The sequence below is a fragment of the Annulohypoxylon truncatum genome, assembly GCF_022578515.1.
Source record: "Annulohypoxylon truncatum strain CBS 140777 unplaced genomic scaffold F4807scaffold_24, whole genome shotgun sequence".
NCBI lineage: Eukaryota > Fungi > Ascomycota > Sordariomycetes > Xylariales > Hypoxylaceae > Annulohypoxylon > Annulohypoxylon truncatum.
The window spans coordinates 42,613-66,793 of NW_025953810.1; the positions used below are offsets into that span (position 1 = coordinate 42,613).

At 45.9% G+C, this 24,181-nt stretch overlaps 4 protein-coding genes across 4 annotated transcripts; all 4 read left to right on the forward strand.

Moving 5' to 3' along the window:
• Positions 1–4,743: 4,743 nt before the first annotated feature.
• F4807DRAFT_159476 (uncharacterized protein) lies at positions 4,744–6,140 on the forward strand. The gene is made up of 2 exons (XM_047993320.1): positions 4,744–5,497; positions 5,933–6,140. Exon 1 carries the CDS (start codon positions 4,987–4,989, stop codon positions 5,470–5,472), a length of 486 nt encoding a protein of 161 aa, XP_047852463.1. The 5' UTR covers positions 4,744–4,986; the 3' UTR covers positions 5,473–5,497; positions 5,933–6,140.
• A 36-nt stretch (positions 6,141–6,176) lies between these two features.
• Positions 6,177–8,378, forward strand: F4807DRAFT_159404 (G protein alpha subunit). The gene is made up of 6 exons (XM_047993319.1): positions 6,177–6,499; positions 6,561–6,906; positions 6,960–7,088; positions 7,149–7,278; positions 7,334–7,572; positions 7,631–8,378. Exons 1-6 carry the CDS (start codon positions 6,373–6,375, stop codon positions 7,728–7,730), a joined length of 1,071 nt encoding a protein of 356 aa, XP_047852464.1. The 5' UTR covers positions 6,177–6,372; the 3' UTR covers positions 7,731–8,378.
• A 2,832-nt stretch (positions 8,379–11,210) lies between these two features.
• Positions 11,211–14,248, forward strand: F4807DRAFT_452508 (glycosyltransferase family 35 protein; the record flags this gene model as incomplete). Its single annotated transcript, XM_048000335.1, has 7 exons — positions 11,211–11,373; positions 11,480–11,800; positions 11,859–12,124; positions 12,183–12,692; positions 12,745–13,661; positions 13,717–13,789; positions 13,838–14,248. 7 exons carry the CDS (start codon positions 11,211–11,213, stop codon positions 14,246–14,248), a joined length of 2,661 nt encoding a protein of 886 aa, XP_047852465.1.
• A 4,635-nt stretch (positions 14,249–18,883) lies between these two features.
• F4807DRAFT_462039 (mitogen-activated protein kinase HOG1) lies at positions 18,884–20,471 on the forward strand (the record flags this gene model as incomplete). The annotated part of the gene is made up of 9 exons (XM_048001771.1): positions 18,884–18,939; positions 18,999–19,046; positions 19,130–19,259; positions 19,319–19,362; positions 19,419–19,518; positions 19,583–19,939; positions 19,995–20,073; positions 20,130–20,313; positions 20,399–20,471. The coding sequence occupies 9 exons, from the start codon at positions 18,884–18,886 to the stop codon at positions 20,469–20,471; spliced, it is 1,071 nt and encodes a 356-aa protein (XP_047852466.1).
• Positions 20,472–24,181: the final 3,710 nt, after the last annotated feature.

Genomic DNA, 24,181 nt, shown 5'->3' on the forward strand with positions numbered 1-24,181 from the left:
AAGCTCACTAAGCAACGGCGCATTCCTCGAGCTGTTCCTGATATCCCTAACTCCTGACCGCAAGTTGAAGGTTGACCAAGAGATCGAGATCGCATTCATGCGCATACTCTCTGAAAGGGGACAGACGTCACTACGTAGCCAATGACAAGCTGAAGGCGTATGTAGAAGGACTACGTGACAAAGAGTTATCCACAATTTCACGGTCTTCTGATGTAGAGAATGCGTCGGAAACTAGATGACGTGTGGTCGTCAGGCGAATAGCGCGTCGAGAGCTCTCTCGACAATCTCTGATGACTAAGAGTATAACAACGCTGTCGCGCCTATTGATGAAGATGTCTCGTATATACTAGATAGCGGCGTCTTGTCGCATATAGCGGTGAGAAGCGGGGCGCGGAAGCCGCCGCCGCAAAACATGTTGCTCGTCCAATGTATGGTGGGTAGAGAGAGGGGACGAGTGGGACGCGGCGCCGCGACAAGAAGAGCAATAACGGCAAGCTGGACTTGCAGCGCAGGAAGCGCAACGGCGCGCATTGGAGACGTCGTCGTTGGTGATGGTTCTATGGTGCGGAAATACGAGGCTATCATGCAAGGGAAGATTGTCGAATCGAGTATTGCAATGGGAACCCTAGGTAGAGATCTGGTGGAGAAGATTGGGGGAAATTTTCACAGAAAGAACTGTCACCTTGTCAACACTCTTATCCACGTTTCCACCATCGTCGACCACCATTCTTTGCTCGTGTGCCGTCGTCCCGGACCTGAAGGTAGGCTTCGCACACTGTATGCGGAACTCACGATATCGAACGTTTCCTATAAAGACCGGGTTTAGGTTCCTCGCTTTATATAATCCACTCGACGATCCCGATGTCAAAATTATGATCGTCCCGATATACCACCCGCATCGTGGATGCAAGACAAACAGCAGTGGAACACGGAACTGACTGACCGACAATCAAGAAAACGAGTTTCTACTAGGTACCTACATAGGTATGAAAAGTTATGACGAAGACGAGATTCAATATGTATGATGCGCTTGGTATGCAATCTACACTCGAGAGAATAAATCTGTAAGAGAATATACAGGTACCTATTTACCCACTAGGTATTCTGTAGACGGCGTAGAAAGGGCACTCGTTAGACTTTATCGGCAGAACGACCCTGTTCGGAGAGCGTCGTTATCCCACATGTACCATTCTCTCGTCCGAAGCATCTCTACCATCACCCGGAGATCAAAGGTATTCGGAAGAGCTTTGCGAACTTATTCCCGATGAGTAGGAATTATGTACATAACATCATCAAAGGAAGTACCAACTTTCAATTGGTCGACACGTGGCTTGCTCCATGGTTCCCTGCCTTGTCAAATGAAAGCACGGACAAGATAAATTGCCACGTGCGAAGCCTGCAGTTGGTCTGGTCCCTTTCATCAGCCGCAGGGAATCCTTTTGTCGCGGATGAAAATAAAACTCCAACAGGGGGTCTTCCCAAGGTACTGTACTGTACATAATACAAAGAATCCCATCTGCCCGGTCTGCCCTAAATGTTGGCTCTAAGGGCGGAAGAATGCGAGAAACGAAAAGTAAGATCCCGGATGAAGCGGGTCGATGTTGGGAAGACCTTCTGGAAGGAATGGAGAACTCATTGAAAGAATGCTGGAATGTTCATGCCGCAGGGCTATGCTAGATATAAGCATAATGCGATACGATACAGTACGATACAAACGGAAACCCCTTTTACCTGGAACCTGGCTCGATCTAACGAACTCTGAGGATGTATGAAACACGAGTTCGCCCGCAAGACATCAATGGTCCGCATTCTTCTCAATGGTGAGAAACATAGGGCTCCTTTTCGCGTATCTCCGTTCCCCAGTACCCTGGCACCAAGGGGTGAGTAAGAGATGCGAGTGGATGTGGCTCATGCATAGGCTCCCGTATCTAGTAACCAACTAGGAGAAGGGAATGAGATTCGTCTCAACTTTGATGTTGGCGGAAGGAAACGGACTTTAGCGTACACGCGAATTCTTGCATGAGAATTTTGCGCACTAAGAAGAAAAGAACGAGGTGATTCATCATCATGAATCTTAAAGATCTGATAGTTCATAGGCGTGTAAGTGGTAAGATAGAATTTACGTAGGTAGGTATATGTTTGCCACGGCATTATGACTAAACGCATATGTACATCGACCAACATCGAATCCTTTAGTGTTATATTTAGGTAAAGAGCAGACCCGAAAGCTTCAATAGAGGTATGACGCCTCAGCCACGGGATTTGACGACAAGAGACGCCGGGTACAGATACTTGAATGCTCGTCTTACATACATCTAGGGGTCTCGTTCCGGCGCGCATCAAACACGTGGGCAATAGCCGTCTGACGAGGGAACCAGTGATATGTAGTGTCATCTGCAAGAGTGAGGTGAGGAGAGGCGGCGGTGACTAGCGAGATAATCGGTATACATCCAACAGCCAAATTGAATATGCTAGACCAGCTGAATAGCCCAAAAATGCTACTAGGTAAGGGCTAGCTTACTCAGTCTACCACCCCCTGAAACCTTGGAACCTCGCGATTGGACGGTCTTCGAGCAGGACCGAGAAATAAATAAATGAGTAAGACTAATCGACCATTGAGGTAGATATGTATGAATACTCGAATTTATTGGATGCTACGGAACCCCGCCTTCGTCGAATTCAAGCAATCATGCCTAGGTACCTAGGTATGCTTCATGCTAAAGACGGGGAGCGAGTCGCGGGGAGCGGTCAACGAGTAGGTACCTATTTATTCAGGACTCAGGAAAGAGAACTATCGTTAAGGCTGTTCTTAAGTAGTAACATGTTATGCCTAGGTAAGCAAGTATTACCCACCCCGATAGTGACGTCTGGCTTTAAACTTGACTTAGATAACCGAATGAAGTATCTCTGTCCGCTATAGAGACTACCACTATGACCAAAATAATAAAGCGTTGCAATGCTCATTAGCCCCTGTTTGGAAAGCCGAAGTCACCGAACGGTCTTGGTCCGTCCCTCTAATTATAGACTGGCGCATCACCCTTAAAGCTACTATGTAAGATGACGAAGGGGGTTGGCTACCATACTAAGAGAAAAAAAGCAGATAGATAAGTTGAGATGGTGGCTTGATAATACCTACTATATCTATCTACCTAGGGCCTAGAGCTGCCTATACTTCCGTAGTCCAATACCTATTAGACTACGCATTTCTCAATCGTTTTCCGGACTTAATACTAAATGTGGTGTTCGGGACGCACGGGGTAAGGTCAGGTCGAATAATAAGTTGGGAAAGTAGTAGCTGTCAACTTGGACCTACGATGCGACTGTAGATGCAACTGAGTCCCGTCTCCCTGCAGGTGATGAGAAACACGATATGAACGATAACCGGGCCAATGATATCCCCAATGCCGACCAATTCAAGTCGCAAGACAGCTGCCTGATCCGGGCAAGCTTAACTATGGAGTTGTGAGAATAATTGGTTAAATAGAATACTAAATAGATGCTTTTCCCGGACTCCTGACTCGAGATTCGTATCAATTGCCCCCCTTAGAAAATAGAAGATTACCTGCTAGGTAGATGTTTGTTTGAAGTTCTCAACCTTGAACTCATTGCGTTCGTGGAGATAACAGAGGAAGCATGATCCCTACTAGGTACAGTACCTACGGATCCTTGAAGCTCTATTTTAAATGTGAGGGCCAATCCAATCTGCCAATGAAGCTTATGTGGGTCATTTCCTACGGCGATTTTGAGCAGCGAGGGATCCAGTATTGTGATCATTGTGGCCCACTTTTGTGGTCGAAAGTTAGAGTGATAGAGTTACACTGGCTAAATCTCCGAGTAAGAGCTCATCTATCACCTGGTACTTTCCAATTGGCAATTTCACCGTGGTTATCTCAAGTACTAGTCTTAGACGAGAACGCATGAGTAATCCAATTAAATGTACCTAATACCTAGTTCAATGGTAGGTGTGCGGCATAATCCGACTTTTTGCAGGTATCACAAATTGCCTCGAGCGCCAAAGTTACGCACATGTCAGGTCACTAAAAGAAACTCCAACATTTCACACTTCAAATCGAGAATAGCACCTGCACCTGGCTGCCTGGCTACCTGGGCACTGACTGCCCTCTGCATCCCTCCACTGCGTACCTGTACATGTACAGGTACAATACGAAGGGTCAACCCCGGTCGTTTCGCTGACAGGCACACGCTAAAGCGCAGAAGAAAGCGTGGTTGCAAGGGTCTATAACAATAGCAACCAATGCACCAAATGCATACCGCCCAATCACCGGACGAGTCTTCCCATCGAACCTACCTACTAGGTATCTCATGTTCAGCCCTTCGGGATTCTGGAGACTTTTGCAGCGACTGGAACTGACTGGATAATTTTGGAGGTGACAAAGTAAAAAGGGAAAAAGGTGGAAAGGTGGAAGAGCAATAAAATCGAAAGAAAACAAGCAACGCAAGCAATTTGAGAAGCATGATTGATTGAATCCCGATAGGCATTGGCTTATTATTATTCACCGTTTTTTTTTCTTTGTTATTATATTATATTTTATTTTCTTTGCGCAAAGAAGAGTGTCATTTCTTGAGCCTCGTTTGTATATTCCTGTTACCTTTTTCCACCGATTGCCGTGACCGCCTACGTTTTTAACGATCTTCCAAGTTTCCTCTCCTCACTTTCTCCCAATTCTAGAACAGGTTACTCTATTCACCCGTCAAAAGCTTTTCAAAGGAGAATCCACCGTCACCGTCACTGTCACCACTACTGCCGCCGTCGATACCTTCACTGTGATCACGAATATCCAGTAGGACAAGTTGGAATTGCGTGCTAATTATTACTCGCTTCGACTGCTTGGTAAGTGTTACATTAATTTCATATACAGTATCATCTGAACATTAGCAACTTCCCATTCACTGTCCTTTTCTTTTCTTGCCTTATCCTTCTTCCCTCTTTGTCCAGGACGGTCACGTATTACGTATCCTCATCATATGTCCATACACCTACATCACATACATATATTAAAACTGTATTTGTATGTGTATACCTACCTACCTATCTATGTACGTGTATATGTATATGTATGCATAAAACATCTACGCTTTCGCATTTTTCTTAACTATCCGATTACTACACTATTGCGACGCTCGGTCAGTCTTCTTCTCACCCATTCTCTTTACACTACTACACTACTACACGATACACGCTACACACTACCACATCCCCTTCACCAAGACGAGGTGTCTATCGTGTGTTTGTGTGTGTACCTACGCTACTGTCGCCTATCGCCTATTACTCTTCACCCCCTTCCCGCTACCCCCCTAGACTCGCAGCCGTCCCGACCCGTCCCGTCCATTGTCGAGACCTTCCCGACTATCGCATTGTACGCCCGCGCGGGTTTATGGATTTCCCCATTTTGCCATTACACATACGTCAAGCGACAGAGAGCCACCCGGACACAGACATCGACATCATAAACAGATACTTACCTACCTAATGTGTGTAGGTAAGGTATCCATTTACGCTTGATGCTTGATACTTCTATGCTTGGTGACCAACCTGGTATGTAACCTTGAAACCCTTCAACCCTCCAACCTTCCATTGAGCTGTGAGTGAGCCCAGCTGGATGGCAAAAGAAACTCAATCCTTCCAATCCCTTCTCGAACACTTCCGAGTTGAATCACTGAGGGAGCCATAAGTTAAACGTATGACTTATGACTTATATAACCTACTCTTTTTTCTTGGTTTATTATGTATATTAGTTTCATTTTTCTCTTAAACGGCCCAGCCGCTTATATACATCCTAACTACATCATACTAGCACCGCCTCACTTCAAGGTTGACTCTAGCCGATCGACCGTCTAATGTGCCTCTACTTCAGTTCCGAGTTTAATAAGACTGGGGACAGAGCTAACACTAACCACCTCCCTACTTTAGATATTTCTTGACAATCCATTTCGTCATATTTTCCTCGACTACCGATAAACCCTTCCTGTCTCCATAGAATCAACCCAAACCCAAAAGTTACCGAACTTTCCATCGAAGCTTAATTCTTCCCAATTCTCCTGGAATCAACTAATTGGCTTTGCCGAGCGAAGAAAACTCATCATCGAGTCGTGAGAACAATTAGCGCACCATCGCCATCGCCAACCCCGACCAGCTTCACCGGCCACCTTTCTATACCGAGGTTTCGTAACCGGTAGTGGGGTTATTGTAGTCGAGTTCCGACAAGAACAGGATGCGCCAATAGACAATAGTGCTATCTCCAATCGTCTGGGCGCTTTGTTATCATCTCGAGCGCCACAAAGGCCAACTTCTATTCCCAACTACTCTATTCATTCATCGCGTTGGCTCGATAGCCAACACCACCCTTCTTCATGATGGGCGCTTGCATGAGTTCGAATAAGGAGGAGGAGGAGCAAAAAAAGCGAAGTCAAGCTATCGATCGCGCACTTGACGAGGATTCTAAGAGACTGCGGAGAGAATGCAAGATCCTTTTACTGGGTGGGTTTCCTAATGCTCGGTCACTAGGTCGGCAGTTTAATCACTAACCGTCCTCCACTAGGGTCCGGAGAGAGCGGGAAGTCGACAATTGTCAAGCAGATGAAGATCATTCATCTGAAAGGATACTCCGAAGATGAGCTTTACAATTATCGCGCAACAGTCTTCAAGAACCTGATCGAATGCGCCAAAGCCATCATAATCGCGATGGACCAATTCGATATCGAGGCGAGCAGTCAGGAAAATAAAGAATATTGTGAATATCTGCTAGGGTACACCGTCGAATCAGGTCCTTCAGCGCATATCGAACAGAAAGTAGCTACGGCCGTACACGCCTTATGGCACGATCCTTGCATTGAGCGGCTCATGCAACACTCCACCGAATTCTACTTGATGGATTCCGCTGAATAGTGAGTAGAAACTCTATCTTCTGACGTGCTATATCCTATTCACACTACACTAGTTTCTTCGACGAGGTGGCGCGAATATGCGCTCCAGATTACATGCCGAACGAGATGGATGTTCTCCGCGCGCGAACGAAGACTACGGGTATCTACGAGACGCGATTTCAGATGGGGGCTCTCAGTATTCAGTATGTGACCGAATTTACTACAGCTTCCGCACCCTCCAGATTCTAACCTTATGTGTTCAGCATGTTTGACGTCGGTGGGCAACGAAGCGAGAGGAAGAAATGGATTCATTGCTTCGAAAATGTTACCTCCATCATATTCTGCGTGGCGTTGAGCGAGTATGATCAGGTGCTACTCGAAGAAAGCAGCCAGGTATGCCCCAAGCAACCGCCAGAAGCATGGTTAGCTTATACTGACATGGTATCAGAATCGAATGATGGAGAGTTTGTTACTGTTCGACTCAGTTGTCAACTCGAGATGGTTCATGAGGACGAGCATAATATTGTTCCTGAACAAAGTTGACATATTCAAAGTCAAACTTCCCAGGTCACCGCTGGGCAATTACTTCCCAGATTACTCTGGTGGCAACGACGTCAACAAGGCTGCGAAGTATCTACTCTGGAGATTCAACCAGGTCAACAGAGCTCATCTTAATTTATACCCACAGTATGTTTTGATCTCTAAGTGGATTCCATCTTTCCATTGGCTAACATGGTTCGTCTAGTTTGACCCAAGCAACAGACACTTCCAACATCCGCTTGGTTTTTGCGGCTGTGAAGGAAACGATACTCAACAATGCGCTTAAGGATTCTGGTATCTTGTGATTTCGTCTCTTCTAACGTTTATGGCCTATCGAGGCTTTATCTCGTCTTATGCGAAGGCGGGGTCCACAAAAGCATTGGCAAGGAGTTTTGGGCAGGGAACCTGATACAAATTTTTTTTCTTTGGCTTCTTACGGTATCGCAAGGCGTCATGGACACGACGATATTCGCAGACGCCTTTAATATGTTCCGAGGCATATGAAAATGAGGCACGGAACGGTGACAGAAAATTACAACTTGCCACATATGAATTTGGGCGAGAGAGACGGTTTAATGTGTTTCGTTCCTACTTAGAAGGTTATTGCCCGACGCCGGAGAGAGAGAAGGGAGAGAGCCGCCCTACGACATATAGCAATTCGATATGGAATTGATGGGGGAAGCAGCAAGAGGACAGCGCTGGGTATATTGGCGGCGACGCGTTTATTGAGTGTAACGGGTCCCTGGCCAAGTAGGTAGCTCGTAGCCGGACTCTGTATCCTGCGAAACAGCTGCTACCACTAGGTTCCTCGATTTGGGCCTATTTATCATAGGTACCTCATTCATGATGTAAGCCTACGAGCGAACTTCCTAGACGTCTAAGACGCGGGGGGTGTTGAAGATAATAAAGATCATGAATAAGTAATGCATTTTAAATTTTTCTCGTGTGTGTGCATGGATCTGTAGTGTAATGCCCAACGTGGGATCTCGGACCACGGCTATCTATATAACCCCTTTTCCTTGCTATCTCCTCACATGCCTTGAAGAACCATCACTTATGTATCGGCCGAGAGCAGCTAATTATAAATAGGTACGCAAATCACTTACCGTAATCACTGACGGGGCCATCTCGGTCCTATGGATATTTGTAGATTTAGTTGCTTAGGAGGAAGTACTTACGTCTCAACAGTGATAGGAAGGATGACTATTTTTTATAACATGACCGCCTATTATCACCGCTGCATGTCGCGTATATACTCCCAACAAAAGCTTTTCAGCCACGATATAAATCTAGGGGAAATATTTACGTCCCGAGCGCAATGGATGCCTAGTAGACATTAATCGAGTTTCAGGCGTTCTAGGGAGCTTTTTGGAAATATAGGTAAACTCCCTCGATAATCTTTTTCAGGTCATAAACTGACATCAGGGCCAAGAATGGATAATCGAGCTCGTCGAGTGCTCTTCAATCTCATCTGGCGACTTATCTCCAAGACCATAAGACCTCCATATTTCGCTGGCGAGTTTAGTAATTCGTGCCGGGATTTCTTCAACACTCGGGTGGCCGTGGGGACCATGACGCTGTAGATAACGCAGCTCACGGTCTAATTGTGGACTTATGATGAGGGTCAAGTACATCGTTCGTATCATCAGACTGAAAAATCGAATCAGAATTAGGTATCACGGAAAACTCGCTGGACAGATACTGGACTACTGGTGCTGGTCGGCCCAGGCTGTCGCAGATTTGCCTGGACAAGCTCTGATCAGCATTTAAACTTGGCGTAAGTTGGTAGGCAAAGCTAGACTTACCTTGAGCGGCTTCTCTGTTTTCTTAGATTTGTTCCGAGTGTCCCGAGCGATGACCTGTATATGGCTGGGACTTTTTGCGGGTGGTAGATACAATGGCACGATTCTCTACCTTTGCAGACAGCAACGATCCTATCTATACTTATACTTGCTGGCTTTTTGCTGCCGAGTTCTAGAATAATGGGTACGAGTTGACTCTTGGAAAATGGTATATAGGTAGGGAAGAGACACTTGTTGTAAGAATATTCATGCGTTTTTTCCGATGTTGTTTCGAAAATTGTTACTTGGTACAATCTAAGGTCCGGAACTGCAAGCCGGCTACCTGCATATCCGCGTAGCACAACATCTATGAGGAATGTCTTAGTAGAAGCCAGTATATGCGTCACTAGTCTTTTGAAGCGGCTGTATATGTTATTTCGATCACTATTTTGACCAATTGGATTTCAAGAAGCTTAGAGCTCCAGGTTTCAAGTTCTCTGTGGAGGCCGCAGCCTTCTTACAGTTCGAGATGGATGGTGTTGTGGGTATGTTCTCATACCTCGGGACCACATCTAGGTCTTGCTGCATTTTAAAAGGGAATGGTACAGACAAGCAAGCTGTCAGGCGACCATGTTGCGGGATGGGAAGTAGGTAGTATTAAGAAGCGTTATGACATATGTGTAACAAGCTGCAGGTGATACCTAGTAAGTTATATGCACTGATACTCCAATAACCGCTCTCTGCGCGGCTCAGACAGTAGCAATAGGTTGCCAAGAGTCAAGAGCTGATATTATTATAAAATTTCAAGCTCTAGACTCTAGGTATTGAAGGCTAGACCAAAGATAGCCCTCCCAGAGCCAGCCTGGGTAGCCAGCTAGGTACCTAAATATTTGCTGGCAGTGACAGGTAATCCTTAGATTGGTCTTTTTCAATATATCAATATAATTCTATAGTACGTTAGATTCGACTGACTTGGGCTGTCGAAAATGGTATTTCAAGAGCTTAGCTATCGTACTGGTTATTAGTTGTAGGCCGGAGCTTCCTCCATCTGTTATACGAGAACGAGAACTAGTCCGTCTTAGCTACCTAGGTAGGTACCTAGTACATATTGCATACCCCGCACTCCTAGCAGCTTCTCTTCCACCTCTTCCGCCGTCTATTCTCATATTCTGCTGTGTCAGTTGATAGGTAATAGGTAGGCGCTGAGCAACACTATACATAACATGTTACGTATGCAAGTATGTGGTGATTATATTAGTTGCACAGGGAGGCGGCGTTCTACGATCACCATTCCTGCCGTTGATCACGTTCCAATCTGCTTGAGCATGGTGCTTGCAGCTTTCACAAGCTCCAAACGTCGTCATCATGCTTTAGCCATCGCATGTTTTTCTCTCTTAACAACATCGCAACTTCCCAACTTCCCAATCCCCCCTTGTAAGTACCCACTATTACCTAAGGGGCCGATTGCACCTTATAAATGATAGACTACCATCAACCTAATCTCCTTTATGTTGAACCTTTCGTTTGTAAGTCTGTCTTCCTTTGTTTTTCCTTTCATCTTTCTTAGCTATCTTCTCTCCTCTCCTCTCCATCCTCCGGGCTTGAGTTCGTGGAAAAGAAGGTCGATTGTATTTGTGTTGAGACACGAGAAGAGCTTCAGTACCCCGCGGTGATCGTCGTTCGACAAGGGACCGGAGCTCCATCTCCTCTCCTTACAAGCTCACCCTGCTAGCTCTATCTTTGATCTCCATCGACGACCCCGCCCCCTCAATCCCATCATCCACTACCCTCACCTCTTACTTGTAATTGGTTCTTTGGATCCAGCTATGTAAGTAATCATCGCGCGACAACCAGTCTTGCATGCTTCCATGCTCGTTTTAAGGTCCTTCAGGTCCTTATAATAAAGCGCGATGTCTATTCTTTCCTAACTAAGAGCTTTCTAGCTTATCTCTGTTCCAGCTACTTCGTCCTATCTTTAGAGGTAGCTTTGAATTATAACACAAGATGGCTTCAACGGAACAGCGTCTGCCCACTAGGGAACGTCGCCCTTCAACGGCGGCACCTATTGTCGATATCGTCGGTTCGGTGAGCCCCGCGGGTATCTCTCGTCCCAAACACAAGCGCACCTTTACGGGTTTCGGGGCTAGTGAGATTAAAAGCGTAGAAGGTCCGTATAAGTCTTCATGTCTCTTTCTTCCTATAGCTGTAGACCGTTCCTAAACTCGTACTATCCCTATACTGAACCACTTATTGACCCCATGATCTTCGTATAGCGGCGATCCCCGAGCCTCAACGTGATGTATGGACCAAGCACCAATTCGAAGGCTTCAAGACAAAGGATCAGTTCGAGAAGGAGGTCGTTCGACATGTTGAGACAACTCTGGCTCGTAGCATGTTTAACTGTGACGAGTCAGCTGCTTATTCAGCTACCAGCTTGGCGTTTCGTGATCGCCTAATTAAAGAATGGAATAAAACTCAGCAGCGCCAGACCTTCGCTGACAGCAAGCGCGTCTACTATCTCAGTTTAGAGTTCTTGATGGGACGCGCTTTGGACAATGCTATGCTCAACGTTGGCGCCAAAAGCACTGCCAAAGGTGTGGATCAGTTCATTTGTGTTTAGTCGTATGATTTCTTGATCTAACTTTGCTTCAGAGGGTCTTTCCGAACTTGGATTCCGCATTGAAGACATCATCGGCCAAGAACACGATGCTGCGCTAGGAAACGGTGGACTTGGACGACTTGCAGCTTGTTTCCTTGACAGCCTTGCGTCCTTGAACTTCCCTGCCTGGGGCTATGGATTGAGATACCGGTATGGTATCTTCAAACAGGAGATCATTGATGGATACCAAGTCGAGGTACCTGATTACTGGCTTGACTTCAACCCCTGGGAATTCCCAAGACATGATGTTACAGTCGACGTAAGTTATTATTTGACGTATGCCTAATCCGTACAGAATACTGTTTGACAAGACACAGATCCAATTCTATGGCAATGTTCGTAAGAGCCAAGATGAGAACGGAAAGACCGTGGCATTTTGGGAAGGCGGCGAGATAGTTACCGCTGTAGCTTACGATGTGCCAATCCCCGGTTATGACACACCATCTACCAACAACCTACGATTATGGTCCAGCAAAGCTGCCAGCGGCGAGTTTGACTTCCAAAAGTTCAACAGCGGAGAGTATGAGAGCTCAGTAGCAGACCAGCAACGAGCCGAGACCATCAGCGCCGTTCTATACCCAAATGACAACTTAGACCGTGGAAAGGAATTGCGTCTCAAGCAACAATACTTCTGGGTTGCCGCTTCGCTCTACGACATTGTCCGCCGCTTCAAGAAGACGAAGCGTGCTTGGAGCGAATTTCCTGACCAGATCGCAATTCAACTTAACGACACCCATCCGACACTAGCCATCGTAGAGCTCCAGCGAATCCTAATAGATGTAGAAGGCCTTGAATGGGATGAGGCATGGAGAATAGTTACATCTACCGTGAGTTCTAATGAGTCGTCTTGTTAACTTTTCTTGGCTAATCTGACTTTAGTTTGGTTATACCAACCACACCGTCTTGCCTGAGGCGCTTGAGAAATGGCCTGTCGGTTTGGTGCAGCACCTCCTACCTCGTCACCTCCAAATCATTTACGATATTAACCTTTTCTTCCTGCAAACCGTAGAGAAGAAGTTTCCCAACGACCGGGACATGCTACGCCGGGTTTCGATTATTGAAGAATCCCAGCCAAAGATGGTCCGAATGGCGTACTTGGCAGTTGTCGGTTCTCACAAGGTTAACGGTGTCGCCGAGCTGCACTCGGATCTTATCCAGACAACTATCTTCAAGGACTTTGTTACTATTTTCGGAGCCGACAAATTTACTAACGTCACAAATGGAATTACGCCGCGAAGATGGCTGCATCAAGCGAACCCTCGACTTTCAGAGCTCATCGCCAGCAAGACTGGTGGCTACGGCTTCCTTAAGGATCTCACCCTTCTCAACAAGCTAGAGGAGTTCGTTGACGACAAATCATTCAGAAAAGAATGGGCCGAAATCAAGTACGCCAACAAAGTCCGTCTTGCGAAGTACATTAAGAACACCACGGACATTACGGTCAACCCATCATCTCTATTCGACGTCCAGGTCAAGAGGATCCACGAGTATAAGCGGCAACAATTAAACATCTTCGGTGTCATCTACCGTTATCTGAAGCTCAAGGAAATGAGCCCCGAGGATAGGAAGAAACAACTACCTCGTGTCTCGATTTTCGGTGGAAAGGCAGCACCTGGCTACTGGATGGCCAAGCAAATCATCCACCTTGTCAATAGCGTTGGCGCTGTTGTCAACAATGACCCAGATATTGGCGACCTTCTGAAGGTTGTCTTCTTAGAAGACTACAATGTCAGCAAGGCGGAGATGATTACTCCTGCTTCAGACCTCAGTGAGCATATCTCGACTGCCGGTACCGAGTAAGTAATGAAGTGCCTATGTATTAGTGTAGACTGAGGGCTAACACCGGAACAGGGCATCTGGAACTAGCAACATGAAGTTCGTCCTGAACGGTGGCTTGATTATTGGGACTTGCGACGGTGCCAACGTAAGTCATTAATAATATTTCTTGAACCCGGCGACTCACAAATTTTAGATCGAAATCACTCGCGAAATCGGCCAAGAAAATATCTTCCTCTTCGGTACCCTGTCTGAGGATGTTGAGGATCTGCGACACGCGCATACCTACGGCACGCATGCCATTGACGCTGGCCTCAACCAGGTATTCGAGGCGATCAAGAGCGGCAAGTTCGGCGACTCCAACGATTTCAACGCGCTCATCTCGGCCGTCCGCGACCACGGTGACTATTACCTGGTGTCGGACGATTTCCAGTCGTACATCGACACCCAGAAGATGGTGGATGAGGAGTATCGGAACCAGGATGAGTGGGTGTCCAAGTGTATCCGTAGTGTCGCTAGAATGGGCTTCTTCAGCTCCGACAGGTGCATCAACGAGTACGCAGAGGGCATCTGGAACGTAGAGCCCCTAGCCGTGGGTGGTAATTAACCAATCTATTGCTGTGAGTACTTGGGCAGGTCCTCTATATATAGGTAGGTAGCGATAGCCCCTGAATCCAAGTCGGAGTACGTGAGTTCAGGGATTATGGTTAGTCGACCACCAGCTGCCCAGGAAGTCCCGAGGCGAAATAGGCGAGTACCGAACGGAGGATAGGGTAATGGCGGGATTGAAACAGGCTACGATTACGAAGATGGGAGTATTGGTCTTGAATAGCATGTTTAGTATCGATTATACAAGATATCGTCTACATATTGTTGCCTCGTTTTAGATGAGGCGGTTTGTTGGTATATTTGATGCCGGCGAAGAAGCCCATCGATCCGGTTTTATGCCTCGAAATTACGAATGTGAGAGAAAGAGTGTTAATACTCTTTTGAGACGTAGGAAGTCGAGATAGTGTCTGTGTTATTCTATATACCTATGTAGGTAAGCGCCTAAGGGACTATCGTATGAGACTCGTAGATACCTAGGTAAACGCCAATATCCCTGATTATAAAAGGGGGATTTACAAGCTCGGAAAAGTTAAACAGGGGACCAGTTACCACGGAGTATAATTTCGATTTCTACTTGCGATATGGTATTTCCATGGTAATCCCTTCATCTCGAGGAGCTACCTTGGTAGGTATCTGTTCACTAAGAAGCTAGAGGCTCAGAGAATGGGTCACAGTCTAGAATGTTCGTCTGCACCCCACGAGGGGGGAAAATACATAATGATGTCACTGAGCATAGTCTTTTTTCAGTTGGGTTGGGTTACTAGTATGGATGTAAATAGTCCTGGTAGTCTTGCCCTAAGCCGGGCAACATACGTAGGTACATATGAAACTCACATTGTTGTTAGTTTCGATTAAGTACATCTCTTTTGGGCCACCCGATATGAGAATGGTTGGCGGTAACAATAACGAGAAGTAGGAGGGTATGCTGGGAAAGGGAAGACTTTATTTAGTAGATGCTGGGTTTATTGACATGTTTAAAGATCTCCGGACGATCTCTATCCTTAGAAGTGAATGATCGTCAGGGTCCAGTTGTTTACTTCTGTACAAAACCTGGAAAACAAAACGATTTGATAAGTATCTTTTCAAGTTGGTTCGAAATTTACGTGTTGCTTAGAATGATTGAATACTGACGAAATATTGGAATATATCCGTTGAAAAAATTATACTATTCGTCCCTTATTACCCCGTCTTGAAGATATGTTGTAGTTTCTGGTTTTTAGGAAAGATGACGTCAGTTGGCTAGAGGTTGAAATTGTGGGGAAAATCATGTACATACCTTGTCGCTTACCTAAGAGGAGAACAAGGTTGAAGCTGGTGAACTCTGGAATCAATCTGGCATGATTATCTAATCTGCATACTGATATATCTCATTCAGTATGTTCATCTAACGAAAAGTTTCACAACATCACCCAGGGAGAGAAAGCTCCGGTTTAATTTATGTGCAGAACCAATATCCGAGAGACAAATCTCCGTCCACTCCAAACGCTCGGAATACCCTCCGGATGGTTTTTGGCTCTGGAGCTTTTTCCCGATTGCGAGAAAAGCCTCTAGACTACGTCATCATATGTAGCCTTGCTTTACCATTTTGTCCATGTGGTCCCCAATGCGGCTTACTAGGGACGAACCAGGACTCTTGATGGCTAACATAGATACCCATTCAGGTAATGGAGAGCCGAGGGCGATTTATTACATATAAAATATCCCTTTAATATATAACGAGGTCCGACGATATTACTGGCGTTTTCTTTTTGGCAGACCGCTTCGTCAAACCTTAGGACTAGACTTAGGCTGCTTAGGTAGTCACGAGGCCCCTTTTCGTTTCGGGCCAAATCTGATATGCGGAGGTAGAAGCTGACTGATCATGGGCATCGGCGATGGTGCACTAAGAATTCGATTGTCGGATACTTTGCGAGGGAATGCCGGTTATGCGGTCGGGATCCTAAGCTAAAATTCACCAATTCACCACCAACATACCCCTCTATATCGTCCCATTTCTTCGCCCTAGCAACTGGATGGCTCAATTTAGAAGCAAGGCCAGCACTTATCTTTTTTATAGCCTCTTATCTTGCAGTATTTATATTAGTAATCATCTGTGTTTTCAACACAATACTATGTAGACGAAGATGTCTCATTTCAATATATTACTTACCTGGAGGTAGATATACTTGGAAAGGAGGGGTAGAAGGGTAGAAGGGTAGAAGGGGCAGAAGGGCAGAGGGCCGAGCTAGGAGGAACACCCATACGATGACGTCACATTTCTTTTTAAGACGAAACCCATGATTTTTGATTGGCTATGGATCTTACTATACAGAAGACATCTTGCCTTTTTTGAGTTGGCTTCGATGTTAGTAGCGCTAGGTATATCTCGGTTGCATTTACAACTTCAAGATATCCAATATCCAACATGTACATATTATTTATCTATTATATGTTGTTCGTAAGATTTGATGTTATGCGTATGATAATTCCTTCGCCTGCTAGCCAGCCGTCTTCGGAAGCGGAAGAGTATCAACAAAACACAGAGTCGAAAATAAGGAATTCTGCGGAAGAATGCAGAGTCTTCGGCGCTATTAGCCTACCATCAGGATCACACCCACCAAGCAGAGCTGGCACACAGTTCTACTTGTCAACTCAACAAATCTTCGACGTAGCTGCCAGGTGCTGGCTATCTGCAAGATTGGTATTGTATGTAGTACCCTGCGTGCTGGGTTGTGGGACTCAGGTGAGGTGGTGAACCAAACATGTCCTAGCTGCCGCCATAACTCGACAATGACTGGTGAGCTCAGCGGCACTAGAGACAACGACACAGCTCAACCTGTAGGTTAGTCACAAATGTAACCCATGGAGTTAAGAGCCCCATGTCATGTTGTTTCCAATTAACTTCTCTCGAAGTTGTCCTCTTTATCTCTAAGGGGGCGCAAGATCGCGAAATGGTCACTAAATATCATGACCTCACAGGCAGGCAGTCAACGATGAAGTGCTGTGATCGGATATCTTGGGCCTTACTGGCCTTGCTGGCCTTGCTAACCTCTGATATCCGACCCTTTCTTAGGAGAGGACTAAATGCATAGACAGGACAACTGGTGTCAAGGTAACAAGTTAATGGTAGCTTCGACGGGCCGATCCTGGTGCAACATACCTGACCAGGTTCTTATTCTTCCCACCAATTCAGTTACGGCTTGGGTCTGTTTATATTGTCTACTTCGCCTATCAACGGCTGCCAACAGAGATCGGCACCGTAATTCTTCACACCACGTGCGATGGGGTTCGCATTAAGATTCTTGGAATGTTCAGAACGGCAATTCTGTAAATTCCCATCTTCCTTTCGCGATCTACGTATGTCTCACGGGTAAGTGCTTAATCTTGTCGATATGCTGCTATTCATAGATGTTTCAAGCTACCTCCTGTACCTCTATTCACATGTTCAAAAAGACTTTACCGTTGCATACTTGGAAGCATATGACAGTTGCCAACTTGGGAATCTATCGCAAGCTACCTAGGTAGGTGGCAGAAATGGGAAACATCAGATAACTCTGCATCAAGCTAGGCAAAATGGACTCGTCTCTTCGTGTGATTGATGTTTCTGATATGTGTGCGTTCTAAGCATATTAGCCCAGCCTATATTCTTCCCCCCGACACTGCAACACAAGAGCGACAAAGCGGCTAGAATTTAATAACGCATTTCATTATCCGAGGCTTTTGATCTTTTCGAAAATTGGCATATAAACGACACCTGTTGTTTAGGGAATCTTTTATAAGTGGACCTCCCTCTCTCTCTCTCTCTTATTTGAGATTCAACTGTCTCCTATCAAGTAAGTAACCCCAGGAGGTGATGGTCTCTTTTTGTATAAGTACTCACTTGACACGCAAGGTTTGCAGCTACCAATAGAGCGATTATATGTACAGTACATCTAAAAAGAGTGCCTGCATATTTCAGTAGTTGCTCTTTTTAATCGGATACTGCATCAGCCACTTGTGACGGTCGGTCGCAACGCCGCATTGTCCAGGGAAGGCCCAGAAAGTCCCTTGATAGGTGCATAGCGTATCATACTAGGTAGGTATCTTACGCATGTACCTAACCTAGCATTAGTACCTAGCATACATGCCTAGCGTGCCTAGCTAAGTACTAAAAAGTAACTTCCAGTGGTTTTACATAGAAAAAACCTCGATCGCGATCGCCACCGCTGGAGAAGGCAGGCACATTCGAATCGCCGTTCCGGTGCGTGTTTCCAAAACCTTATCCACAGCACAGCCCAACTTCGAAGTTCGAAAATCCTGTTCTTTCTTCCCACTTTTTACCATCTGCTTAACTTAACGGCATTTCGAGATTGCCATTAATCATTTTAAGTTGTCTTTTGTTTGTTTTTTACTACTAAAGTCGGGAAAAAGGAAAAGCGAGAGAACAAAAATACTGATAGACGGAATCAACTTATAGTCACGTCCTCTCCAAGCTAAACTAACTTGGCTTATTTTACGATAGCGGTACCTATCTGTACACGAATTTTATCGTTCCTGGGTTTCTGCCCCTCGTTCGACAGCTGACAACAACCCATCCCTCTTCTTACGCCCTTTTTTCGATCATCGCTCAATCTTCTCCCACCCCGCCTCCCCTAAATACAGCTGGTTATTCGCCATGGCCGAATTCGTGCGAGCACAGATCTTCGGAACGACGTTCGAGATCACATCTAGGTATGGCTGTTTGCGACGATACCTGGCATGCTGCTCGAATTGACGCAATATTCTAACAGATACTCGGATCTGCAACCCGTGGGCATGGGTGCCTTTGGCCTTGTTTGGTATGTCGCTCGCCCAGCTACTACGTCGAACATCCCTCCACCACGATCACAATAACTAACCAAGCCAACCTACCGCCGCACAGTTCCGCCAAAGATCAGCTCCAGAACCAGAATGTCGCCGTAAAGAAAATAATGAAACCCTTCAGCACCCCAGTCTTGGCCAAGAGGACGTATCGAGAACTGAAGTTGCTGAAACATCTCAAGCACGAAAATGTTGGTTGCATCTGCCCGCTTAAGAGAGGCCCTCAAACATCGCTCATGCCCATTTCTAGGTCATCTCTCTCAGCGACATTTTCATCTCCCCTCTCGAAGACATGTATGCATAGCCTGGACGACAAAGTCTCGGTGGCATCGCGCTGACCATCTCGCCAGCTACTTCGTAACAGAACTCCTCGGAACAGACCTGCACCGATTACTCACCTCGAGACCTCTAGAAAAGCAATTTATCCAATATTTCCTTTACCAAATCATGGTGCGTGCCCTTATCACGGTTAACGACTGGAGAAAAATAGAAGGCTGATGTGTTTGGAATATAGCGAGGTCTGAAGTATGTCCATTCCGCCGGCGTTGTCCACCGTGACCTCAAACCCAGCAACATCTTGGTCAACGAGAACTGCGATTTGAAAATTTGCGACTTCGGCCTTGCTAGAATCCAGGATCCTCAAATGACCGGATATGTCTCGACGAGATACTACCGCGCCCCTGAGATTATGCTCACGTGGCAAAAATACGACGTGGAGGTTGATATTTGGAGCGCTGGGTGCATCTTCGCTGAAATGCTAGAAGGGAAGCCCCTATTCCCCGGAAAGGATCACGTCAACCAATTCTCCATCATCACCGAGCTCCTTGGTACCCCACCTGACGACGTTATCAACACAATTGCTAGCGAGAATGTATGTTGATGCCTTCTTCCTATCCGATCCTTTTTGCTGACTTAGGATCATGTAGACTTTGAGATTCGTTAAGTCCTTGCCAAAGCGGGAACGTCAGCCACTCAAAAACAAGTTTAAGAATGCTGATCCAGAAGGTTTGAGTTGACACCATATATTCGAGTATTTTAAAGCAAATGCTAACCTTTTTTAGCTGTTGACCTACTTGAGAGCATGCTTGTGTTTGATCCCAAGAAGCGGATCACGGCCACCGAGGCACTAGCACACGACTACCTTGCTCCTTACCATGATCCTACTGACGAACCCGTTGCTGAGGAGAAATTCGACTGGAGTTTCAATGACGCTGACCTTCCTGTGGATACATGGAAGATCATGATGTGAGTACTTCTATGGCTCCTAGACAGGCATCTCTAAAGGGGGTTCCTCGTAAGGCGACGATGACTAACACATTCGAGGCAACAGGTACTCGGAGATTCTTGATTATCACCATAGGGAATCCAACGTGACTCAGCTCGAGGAATTCAACGGCCAGTAGAAGATGTTGTAGTTCTTAAATCGATCTTGCAGACGGCAGGCATAATGTACGACGACGATACCAGGAATAACGGGAATATGCTACAATCCCCAGAATTGAATCATGCCCGGGCGTTTCGAGACAGGGTTATGGCTTGGACTGCATTTTTCACGACTTCCTTGAACGGGGATGGGGGATTTTTCATCAGCCTGGAGTACAAGAGAAACGGGGAATACATGAGGAATTGCATTCAAGTTGCTGATGGTCAGTGACGGCGGCGAGGGTTACGCGACGGTAATATAAAGCGTAACAAGGGGGCGAACGCGCACGCTAGTTTAGGGTATTCTCATTTCTTAAAAGGCATGGGAGAGTGCGCAAGCTGACGGTACAAAGTCCATTCGATTCTTTCGTCGTGAAACAATGAAGGTACTCGATGGTTACCAAAGGTACGAGAGGCAAATAGCCAAAGGCTAGTTGCAGCGGAAGGCCTTGAACAGAGACCAGCCTCCTATACTAGGTTGAATAGAGTCCAGGTATGGAGTTGTCGTAAGAAAAAAGGTTAATAGACAGCTTTTGCGCCAAGGTACTGCTTATTGCCTTATCTATTAAGCCGTGACGTCTCATCTGCTTCATGGGCTCCTCATAGAATATCTCGATCGTTTCTTTCCCAAGGAGCGGTTCAAGAGAGATCCTCGGCTTAAAGGATCAGCCATATGGCATTATCGACGGGCAGACCGGACTGAGATGTCGGTTGACTTACATGCCTTTCAACTTTCATTCATAATTGTTCGGTGACTAGAAGGATATATGCTGGGCGAGAGGAGTTGACATACGTGCCTTGCCCCTATCTTCGTCCACGTTCATCGGGGTGGGGTTATTGCGGTAAGTTAATGGGTAGACTGGCTAATGAAGGCGAGGGAGAGGGTATGTTGTATGATTAATCCAGAACGATGATAAGGAGAGTTCAAGTGTTAGAATATTGAGGAGATTGTCGTCGCTGCTGCCCGTAGAAAGGGGCCGTACGAGTCGCAACAAGGTATGCGGTGCAGCACCGGTTGTTGTCGGGTGCTGAGATTATTCTTTCTATTAAAACCGGAGGGCCAGGCTTACCTGAAGTTAAGATAAATCTATCTACCGGTAGGGAATTACCTACTTGGCACCTATATAAGATAAATATAGGTATGTTTAGGTAGTTTCGTGGAGAAGGTGGCGGCTTGGGAGCAAGAGGTAAGGTGGTTCAGGCACATAGGTTAGATGTATGAGAAAGGGGCTCTTTAAGAAATAACTCAACTAGAATGGGAACGGGTGTTTATAACCCCTTTAAACGTCGATAAAGATGCTGTCTTGGAATTATTCATGTAAGGGGTAGGTATCTTCTTTGGCTATGAAGCTCCCCGTGCCGTTCGGAAGCATGCATAGGTATCGGTGAGGCGACAGGCTATCTGGGGAGTGGCACAAGGCTTGGTAAAGCTTGCTCGTACAGGAACTATTGACACATGTCTACAATGTATTATCTGTAGGATATTGCAGTCGTCGTCGGCAGCCTCCGAAATGGCTCGCGTAGGCGGCGGGTTGCGGGCAAGATCCGCCGCAATTCTAATCAAAGTGTAGAACGACGGAACACGGCGGGCCCGCGTACGTCTCAAATTCCGATGACTGTCTTGTTTCGTTCACCGAGTGCCTCCTGAGGCTGAAGTAAGGCTAAAAGTGGTCTAAGTCCACTTGGTGTTGAATATCTCCAGGGGTGGAAATTTTGGAACCAGGGGGGCAAATATGGGATATTTTGAGCTCTCCTGGATAACGGTCAGACGTCTTTTTAAGAGGTTTCCTGGACTACACTATATCTTAGTATTAGAAGTATTGGAGAATTATCAATGATAACCCTATACCTCTGGTTAGAGGCCATTATCAGCGTGACATCCATCGTAATACCCACATCATATCTCTGTATAAGATACTATACAGAGTAACACCTCCGGCTTCATAAGGAACAGGTAGACCAATTCCATATATAATTAGTTGGTGGTGTGATACTATCCATACCTACGTCTAGTCATGCTTCTTTGTCATCAAATCTCAGACCAATACATATGAGGGAGGTAGGCGGAAGCTTAGGAGGAGAAGATTCTGCTAGAGAAATAATATTTCCTCGGACAGCTGAAAGCTGTGGTACTGCATAGACATCGCGGTGCATACTCGACACCCCTTTTGAGCATTCCTTATTTGTCTAGGTAGTAGGTGATTGGATTCATTGCCATAGAAACCCTGTACGATTGTCAGACGACAAATGATGAAGTTCTTTCGCTTTACGATATAGCTTGATTAAAACTTATTAGATATATAAAGCATGCCTCACGCTGGCGTGGGGGGTAATATAGAGGAAAGAAAAAGGGGTTGTTGGGCTATGCCCTATTCGACTACCATCCTATGCCTAGTTGTCTACCGAGATAAATTCGCCACTGGATGTGATTTGCACAGTCTACTAGACCTGCAGGTAAACTGATGGTGTCGTACAGCAGTGCTGCAATTAGCTTATATCTTAGTAGTGGAGGACATTTAGATCTCTGTCGAACCTGATAAATGAGAGTTGAGGAGGTTGCATACAGGTAGATGTACTTAGAATCAGATGAGATGGATCTTGTGCTCTCGTACCTAGTTTACGAGATATCATAACGTGCTATGAGATCAGAATTCGTTCAGCCCAACGTGGGTGTCACTATCTACTTCTTGTAGTTATATCGACTTGTCAACAACAACGTTGACAGTCAAAGTAGCCCCATATCCGAGGAATAGTCAGGCTTCGAGCTTCCACCTCCACACATAGTCCCGAAACCCACCACCTACCTATTACGGAACATGTTTCCTTAGTTTCACAATAGAAGCAGGCATGTGTCCAGTATATGACTTTTGACTGCCAGATATAGCGATGGTTAGTATTTAAAAAAGTACGGCCCCTTAATCATGCCGTCAACTAATGGATCCAGGACGGGCACGTAGAAAATTAGGTCTGATAGTAATTTCGTGCGCTCGAAAAAGACCGGAAAGATTTTGGGACGCTCAATGCTATGATGAACTTTGGTGGCCTAGGTAGGTACCTTCCTATCTGCCTCTTTGTTATATTCGAACCCTATTATGGTCTAATAAAATCTCATCATTTCATTAAACGCCTAGCTACGAAGGTAGGCACATGGTAGGAGGTATGTAGGAGGGTCGCTTATAATATAATGTAGGTAATGTTAAGAACTCAATTCCTAAGTAAGGTGCTGTGACTTATACATGTGTAATCATTGTATCTTAGTAATAGAATATGTAAAGAATCTTGATTAGGTAGCTACGACCGGCATCCGGCTACGGCAATGGATGCCGGTCTTGCGCCGGCCGTAAAGGGATGTGACTGGAGCGGACAAGAGGAGCAGATACATATCTACGCAATCCGGCTCGGTGATTCTTCTCTGCCGGGAAAAGAAAATACTTGATTTGTTTTGATGCATCGTTTCTAAGGAGCATTTTACTTAATTTGCGACATCTTAGCATTTTATACGTACCTACCTAGGTATGTATAGGTACCTTAAGAGGATCTTGGGTTGCATAGGTAATGAATGGTATTGTTGGCGTCACTGGTATTCCCAAGTGTTCGTCATTGCTTCCTTGTTGGGATTTGCATGCAGGATACAAGAACGACAGGGGAAAGCCGTTTAATGCCGTGGACGCATAGCCTCCGAGATCTCGTC